Here is an 8,991-nt window from a genome sequence, read left to right as displayed (position 1 = left end):
CACCTCTTATATAAAGTGTCAGACTCGGTGAGAATATAAGAAGGATAATGATACTTTGATAATATTTTTTTGACAATATTTTATCATCGTATTCTTATCTGATTGGTCCAAAATTACTCCACAATCAATAATAATAATCATAAACATCATCATAGATCAATAAGAAAATAACACATAAATAATGTTAGAATGTTATAAAAAAAATGTTGTGAAAATATCATTATAAAGAACGATGCAAGTGTGTGTGGCTAACATGACTCTGTAAGTAGAAAATAGTCTTTGATGAGCAGGACTTCTGGTAAATATCATAATCAGCTTTTAGTTTATTCATTTAATGCTTTTTCTTGAAATATCAGTGGCGCTTCTGTTGAAACTGTTGTTGAAACTGGAATGACATTCTTTCAATCCTTCGTATTGTCACTTGTCATACCTTATAAATAGAAAAGTACTTTTGTTGGAGTATTTTGGAAGAATTTATAGAGAAATTTTGTGGATATATAATTCACTACTAAGATTTTTTCATATTTTATGGAGATTTTCCTTGTAAATTTCTTACAAAAAATTGTACCGAAAGAGTTTCGTACGAATTTTGATCGACAAATAATACTTGTCGATTTCTTTTTTCCAAAAAATTATGCATGAAAACATTAAAACACCTGCAACTTTTCTTACTTCTTTTAATTCGCAAAACCAAATAGAGAAAAATAATAAATATTAAGTAAAATCATAGTAAAATTTGCAGGATTTTTTCGCAAATTACTTTTGTCAAAAAATTAGTACCAATTTCCTGCAAATTAATATTCATACCAAAATTAATAAGTATTTATTGAGTAAAAAAAATTCCAAAAAAAATAGCAAGAAATATGCATTTTTTTAGTAGTGAATTTTCTGCAAATAATTTTACACAAAAAAATTGTAGGTATTTCCTGTAAAATATAATTCTAAAAAAAAATCATACATATTCTTTACTAACAATATTTCACACACAAAAAAAATGGTAAGTATTTTTTGTGAATATTTTTTTGCAGAAAAAATTTTAAGTAATATCTTTTTGCGAATAATTTTATATAAAAAGATTTGCAAGTATTTCATGAAAAGAAATCATAATAAAATTCCTATATATTTCCTGTCAATTATATTTTATATGAAAAACCAAATGAATTTCATGCCAAAATATTTTCAAAAATAAATATGCAGGAAGTTTTTGCTACAACTTTTTCATTAAAAAATTGGCAAGATAATAAGCATTTTTCTAGTAGTGATTCACACTATTTATTTAAATAAATTTCTTCGCATATTATATTAAATTAACTTCTTTATATCTTGTTGAAAATGAATCCATTGTCATTTTTCAACATAAGCTATTGTAAAAACTCAGTAAATTGTCTTATCATGATTAGTATCTCCTAAATTCAACAAATCAATTATGTCACTCAGAAATTAACCAACATCATAATCATGTAATATTATATATATAGTTTCGTTTCATTAATCAAAATCAATTTTCAAAAGCACTAAAAATATATTTTAATAACCAATTAAAATAATATAATTATTAACAGGACAAAGAATTTTAATGTTTTGAAATATAACAAAAAATCCTGTTCATGATTCACAAGATTCAACGACAACTCGACCAAGAAAAAAAAAATTCTTTTTCTGCATTGCTAAAATCAAACCATGTAGTTAGTGATGAACAGGGTTTAAACATGTCACTCACACATGTTTAAAAGTCATCCATTTCCATGTTCTATCGTTGAACTGATTGTCCTACCATTATGAAAAAAAAAACATATACTTTTAAATAAATAAATTTTTACATTTGATATCATTCTTTCTTTTTACTCTTTTATTTTTCTAAAAAAAATTACTTTTTTATAACTATTTTACTTTTTTATCATGAATTATTTTATTTTATTCTGTATGTTAAATCAACCTAACAAGTGTATTATTTTAAAATAATAATATTTTGATGATATTTTTTTATAACATTTTTAACATTATTTGTGTGTCATTGTTAGTATACTATGATTATTGTTATTGATTTTTGATAGATATTATAAATGTTGTGAAAAATATGTAAAGTATCGTTATCCATTATTTTCTTTCTTTAAAAAAATCTTCTTCCACCTACCCTTTTTCCCACGTATACAGGGATGAGCAGTAACCAATCTTATTATTACAAGTTTGTGATGTGAACAAGATGAGAAACTTGTGGAGAATATGGACTTTGAGTGACGAAGTTAGTATGTTTATTTCAACATTTTGGAGAAACTGACCTTGTCTTAAGCCAAAGGTGTCACTGGGTTATTATTATTTTCATTTCTTTCATTTTCAGTGCAACCAAATACAGAGTGAACTCAAACTGATTGAATGTCAACGTCTGTGTCTGTCTACAGATATCAAATTGCTTGAACTTCTGAACGTGACAATAACTTGAAGCAGAGAAACATATTTACAAAAGGTGGAAAATCCATTAATATTACCAATTTTACTTTTACAGATGGCAGCAATTAGCATGAAGTGTGTCTTAAGACTCAGAATGCACGTACTTCTCAGGATCTTATATAATTAACTCAACACAGATTCATTTAATAATAACTACTTTAAGCTTGTTAATGTATTGCAACCTAGCTAGTTAGGATTTAACTTCAATAGGAGTTTTCCTGCTTTGGGAGCACAGGAAGGTGGCCATTGTCTTGCAGATTTTTAACTGTGTCATATAGACTCTGCTTCACTGGGGTGAATTCCATTCCCAAATCTTTCAGCTTTTGGCTTGAAAACATATAAGGTTTTACTCTCGGGTTCTTTTCATCTGAACATCTGCACAATGAAATGTCATGTTAAGTTCCAATCTCTCACCAAAAATCAAATCAATAGTACTATTCTTTGATGGAAAACAGCTTTTACACAAGTTAGTAGTAACAAGCATATCTAACTTCTTCAATCTCACATGTAATGATTTAACAATTATAAATGGTTGCCGTTGCAGGTTTTGCAATTCCAATCATATGATATATGATGTGCTGTTCTTCCAAGTAAAATGTGAAAGCTTGGTGATTAAAGTGTTTATGTTTGCTGTGAAATTATGGTACAAGTAAAGGTCATAAAGAAGTCAAAGTTGGTATACCTACACTACAGCTCAATACCTTTCTGATTTGACCCCACAAAATTTTACACTTATAGTATCTACATTTTTGTATTCTACCTCACTAACACACCTACCATCATTGATACGATTTTTATAATAAGAAACTGAAAAATAATGTCTCAATCCAAGAAAAATATCAGTGTTGGTAACCAGTACTCCAAATTAACAGAGCTATGACCTATTCATCAATTTCAAATTCTGTGCACAAATAAAATAAAGTAATAAAGAGAACAAAGTCTTACTTGGTGGGAATTGGGTACTCTGGGAAAAACTTGGCCAAAATTTCAACGAGATCACCACGATGCAGTGAACTTTCGGCACATATGTATCGACCAGAAGCTGAAGGAGTCTCATACACAAGAACATGGGCTAGTGCCACATCCTTAACATGTACATAAGACTGTGTGGCATTTACATAGGTCTTAGCAGAGCCAGTAAGGTACTTCAGGATGTGAATTGTGCTAGCATTAATGGTAGGTTGAAGCAATGGACCAATAACCACAACTGGGTTCACCACAACCAAATCCACCCCTCTTTCTTTAGCTATATCCCATGCTGATTGTTCAGCCACCGTCTTCCCATAGCAGTACCAATTCTGCAGATCAAATTAACCATTTCAAGCATTAGTTCCACCTAAAAGGACACATATAATATAGCATGCTGTTTAAGTCATTGAATTGGTAGGAAACAAAAAACAGAATGATTCATATACCAACCTTGGTGTTCTTGCAGTACTCCAAATCACTCCAGAATGATTCATCAACCACCACATCCCTACTCGTGTTAGGGTTCATATACACCGTGCCAATTGACGAAGTGAACACCACCCGCCGCACTTTTGCTTCTGCAGCTACTGTTATCACATTCTTCGTTCCATTCACTGCCGGCTCCACCATCTCTTCCTGTGCATAGCCGATTCAGTACAAAACGTTTAGTTCTTCGTTTGAAAATAAACCCTTAACAATTCAGCACGAGAATTTATTAATTTGGGGAAAAAGAGAAAAAACTAACGGGGTTGTCGGTGACCGGAGAAGCGGTGTGGAACACGCCGTGGCAACCGTGAAAAGCAGCTTTAATGGAATCAATATCAAAGAGATCAACTTTATACAGAGTGAGTCTTTCCTTCGCTCCTTCCAACTTCTTCAAATGACCATTCTTCGGATCCTCTGATATAATCATTCATTAGTACAACACATGCATAACATAACATAACATAACATAATTTCCCGCTAATCAAGACAACGTTAACTTCAAACAAACAGACAAAAATAACGTAAATGAATCAATCGATTGGTTTAATTAGCATGCAATGCAATCAATCATATGTATAATACGTACCTGGGTTTCGAACGGTTCCTCTCACAGTGTACCCTTCCTTTAACAGAACTTTCACAAGCCAAGAAGCTATGTACCCGCCGGCGCCGGTCACGCAGACGGTTTCACCGGAAAATGATGACGTGTCAGTTGGCATCTCGGCGACGATTGATCGAGAGAAACGGAATCAAAACTGAAGGAATAATAACACTAAGAAGTTTACTGGTTATGGAATACGAAGATCAACATGCCCAAAGATTTCCTTTTATAATCCTGCATGCACCCTTTTTCACCTAAATTGTCAAAATAATTCAATATAATACCTACTTTTTAAAATTATTATTACAAAATGCTCTCATTTATAATAAAAACAAGGATGCAAAAATATTTATTTCTTTCCAAAGTCAAACTATATTTCGGAATTTTATTTTATTTCTTTACATTCAATAGCACTTGACATTCAAATATAATCATTTAAAAAATAAAATTTATTATTAATAAAGAAAAAGAAAGATAAAAAATAAAAAAGTGGTAAGAAAACTATATCTTACCAATAAACATGCATAAATTTCACGTTTTTTACTTTTCATACAATTTATGGGAGTCCTAATTTTAATATTTAGGATTGTTTCTTCATATCATTGTATATTTTTCAAGTTCTTCATTTTTATGAATTAAAATAACTTATATAAATATCTGACTAGGATAAAATCTTACATAAACCATTTTTAAAAGAAATTAAACCATTTAATTAGTAAAAGCATCTCCTAATCCTTATCCTTGTAAAATATATTATATAAAGGTTATATATTTTATATTATTATACGAAATCTAGTGAGATTTCCTATTAAGATTCAAAAGTTAGCATTTTAATTTTAATTTTTATGTTAAAATATTAAAATGTATTAAAATAAATAAAGAGACATGGAATTAGTAAATTAATAATTTATGTGGAGACAAGTAGTTTCTCTTTCTCCTGTATTCTGTCGCTAATAAAAAAACATTATAATTGACTTTATATTTAATGCACGTTGTTAGTAGTTTTATACAATTTGGTATTTTAAAATATTTTTATATAACATTCTGCGCATGCCGACTTATAATTATAAACGCGCTTCTAAGTCAAACTTAAGTTGACAGAAAACGCGCCTTTTGAAACAATTTATTCACATTTTTACTCTGCTAAAAAAAAATACTCAACAATATTTCAATTTAATCATAAAGTTAATTAATTGCTGGTTAAATTTTCATTTTTAAAATGGTATAAATTTAATTTTTTAATTAAACTTTATTAAATTCATTTAAGATTTAATATATTTTTTAATTATTATAATATATATATATATATATATATATATATAAAGCCGTATAAATAAATCAAATGTAAATCAAATGTATTATATAATATATTTGAAAAATAAATTTAATAAAATTTGGTTAAAAAAATTAAATCAACACTATTATTAATGTAATAAATTAAATTAAATTTTTTAAAAAATTAATTTTCACTCAAAATTTACTTAAAAAGACCTAAATATTTAGTTATAAAAGAAATAAAAACGAGAAAAGAAAACTTGTAATTCCAGAAACAAATATTCACAATATTGATATCCACGTGTGTTTTTTTAAACCAATATGCTTATAATATTTCATATATTATCAAAAAATTAACCGAAACTGTAAAATAGCCTAATATACTTTTAACAATGCTTAATATATCTTCTTTTAATAACGTTTATATTATTTACTTTGGATTATAAGTTTTCAAACAAATTTAAAATTTAATATAATTTTTTATCATCTTGAAAATGAAGAATTATTTTGTAATTTAAATAAATTTCTTATACTAGTTTGACTCTATTAATTGTTCTTTTGACTTTGAATAGGTTTTCCATATTTTGAAAACTCTATGTATTATTCATTTCTCTTGTTATTTCTAACACACCTAAATTACATATGTGGATAAAAACATTTTGACCACTATAAAATAAAAAATAATATTTTTTAATAATAATAGAAAAAGTTATATTTGACATCCATATCAAAAATACTATTAATATATTTTTTTTAACTATATCAAAACAAAATCTAACATTAATAATGATTGAAAAATAAATGCGATTGAATTCAACTTGAAAGATAAATCCAAAATCCATGACGATTTTAGAACACTTTAAACTTAGCTGAACATGTTGACGATGATATTATAATCAAAGTCAAACATTTCAAATCTAATTTTTTTAAAATAAAATTTAAAAATTATATATAAAAAAATCAAAGGTTAAATATGTTTTTAGTCCTAAGGTGATTTTGGTTTTAGTCCATTTTTAAACTAAGGTACATCCTTCGATTTTAGAAAACTTTGGTTTTAGTCTTTTTTACCAAATATTTTTAACTTTATTTGTTGTTTCAAGCACGTTTCATTATAACATTTAGATTGTTTACGCCGTTGTACACATTTTTGCAAATTTGGTAAAAAAAGCTAAAACCAGAGTTTTCTAGAGTTGAAGGACTAAATTGTACCATAATTTGAAAATGGACTAAAACCAAAATCGTCCCAAAGTATAGGGACTAAAAACATATTTAACCCAAAATCAAACTATTCTCATCCACTTTTAAAATTAAAATTTATTTCAAAATTCACATGAAACAACCTGTCACATAATATTTCGAACTATTCATATAAATTAATTTTCCTTTAATCATTCATCCAGAAATATTTATATAGTTTAAATTTTTTTATTCATTGAATTAGTTGGCATTTTTATATACAAGAAATATTGGTGTGGGTAGGCAAAATTTTGGTCACCAGTTATTGGTTAATTATAGCTATCAATTGATACTACAAATAAGTAAGTTGGTGAAACAAATAACAATCATGCCACTTTATTGAAGTAAATTTGAAAACTTAATTGAAAAATATAAAAAATTTAAATACTACAAAAAATTTATTAAATAACAATCAAAGAGACGAAAACTAATTAGTTATTATATTAAACAAGTTAGATACTATTTCATGAATTGAAAATGATTGGTATCTAGAATATTATTTATTATTAATAAAAAAGTTACAGTTACATATTATTTTATGATTTGAAAATGATTGGTATCTAGAATATTATTTACTATTAATGAAAAAATGACAAGTTAGATACGATTTTATGAATTGAAAATGATTGGTATATAAAATATTATAATTGATTTATGAATTAAAATTTAAATTTAAAATCAACTGTCAATATTCACCTACTTATTAATATTGACTATGAATTTTATCTATAGATTAACCTTATTATCATGATTTCGGGTATATGTAGACACTTGAATGTAAAATGAATTTAAATCTATTTTAATTTTACAAAATCAATTTAAAAAATGAAATTTAATTATATTTATATACTGTAAATTTTTATTATCTTTAATTAATATAAGATTTTAAAAAGGTTATGTAATATTGAGCACCAGGTGTATGATAAAATGTAAACGGGAGATGTGGGAACGGAATATTGTTTTGTAGTTAAGTGGGAAAGGCAAAATATGCTTGTAGCTAGTGCTTGGGTAGGTGAGTGAGACCCATTCATATGTAATATAGTCAAACTTAAGAGTATGCAGAAATGGCCCAAAATCAACACTCAGCAACAACCCCAATAAAATCATTTACTTCAAAATTCCAAACTTTTGGACCTGTTGAAGGGGAAATGGGAAAACTGAGTTGTTTTCAAAAGGTTTGGTGAGAACTACCTTTCCTCCTTTTTGACCCAGTCATGCTGCAATTCAATGCCATTAGAGGTTTTTCTTTTTTAAATAGAAATAGTCTCTAAATTTTGCACTGAAATATTTTTCAAACATTGATGTAGTTTGATTTTCATCTATATTTAGAGATTACAAAAATACTTATTTTTTTTTTTATCTAAAGTAATAATTTCACAAACTTAAGTTTAATAATTTTCTTTTCCTTTTACTATAACTTTTTAGTTATAATAATGCAAAAAGTAAAAAAGAGAACATTAAAATATTTTATTTTTATTTCTATTAGTATTAACATACATATATTTATATTACAGTTCAAACACCAGGTATGTCTTTGAAAAAACACACTTTTCACAAAACTTGCTAACAGAACAATCATAGAATACTTTTGGATGCATCTAAGACAAAAAGTTTAAGGCGTTTAAGTTACATACTACAGGACAATACAAGTACAATAAAATGATACTGGTTAAATCACATCACAACTTTTATGTTTTGTATTTCTATGATGACGTTTGAAAAACATAAACATTAACCTAATACAGAAATTGACACTATAGTAAATGAAGACAATTAATATAGTTTTTGACAGAGAGGCTTAGTATAACTGTAGCAGTATGTTTCATCTTTCACAAAAATTTAAACTTTTTTGTTGTCCTTGTTTATTATGTTTCTCAAGCCAACTTTCAAATTCAAAGATGAAATCATGGCAATACTTTGCTATGTCCAATTCCGTATGCAATGACCTGATATGTTAGGTAAGTTTGAGAGACCTG

At 27.0% G+C, this 8,991-nt stretch overlaps 1 protein-coding gene across 1 annotated transcript; it reads right to left on the bottom strand.

Annotated features, from left to right (window-relative positions):
* Positions 1-2,552: 2,552 nt before the first annotated feature.
* On the bottom strand, positions 2,553-4,707 carry LOC106773575 (cinnamoyl-CoA reductase 1). The gene is made up of 5 exons (XM_014660273.2): positions 4,490-4,707; positions 4,163-4,317; positions 3,868-4,053; positions 3,394-3,746; positions 2,553-2,823 (listed from the first exon to the last, which is right to left on the bottom strand). Exons 1-5 carry the CDS (start codon positions 4,620-4,622, stop codon positions 2,652-2,654), a joined length of 999 nt encoding a protein of 332 aa, XP_014515759.1. The 5' UTR covers positions 4,623-4,707; the 3' UTR covers positions 2,553-2,651.
* Between the last annotated feature and the right edge of the window lie 4,284 nt (positions 4,708-8,991).

The sequence above is a fragment of the Vigna radiata genome, chromosome 9, assembly GCF_000741045.1.
Source record: "Vigna radiata var. radiata cultivar VC1973A chromosome 9, Vradiata_ver6, whole genome shotgun sequence".
Taxonomy (NCBI): Eukaryota; Viridiplantae; Streptophyta; class Magnoliopsida; order Fabales; family Fabaceae; genus Vigna; species Vigna radiata.
The sequence above is the reverse complement of the archived record's forward strand: the minus strand, read 5'-3'. Positions and strand labels throughout refer to the sequence as shown.

Coding starts and splice junctions, on each gene's coding strand:
- LOC106773575 (XM_014660273.2), bottom strand. CDS start 4,622: ATGCCAACTGACACGTCATCATTTTCCGGTGAAACCGTCTGCGTGACC. Junction 4,318..4,489: donor AGGAACCGTTCGAAACCCAG/GTACGTATTATA, acceptor TGATTATATCAG/AGGATCCGAAGAATGGTCAT. Junction 2,824..3,393: donor GAGTACCCAATTCCCACCAA/GTAAGACTTTGT, acceptor TTCATTGTGCAG/ATGTTCAGATGAAAAGAACC.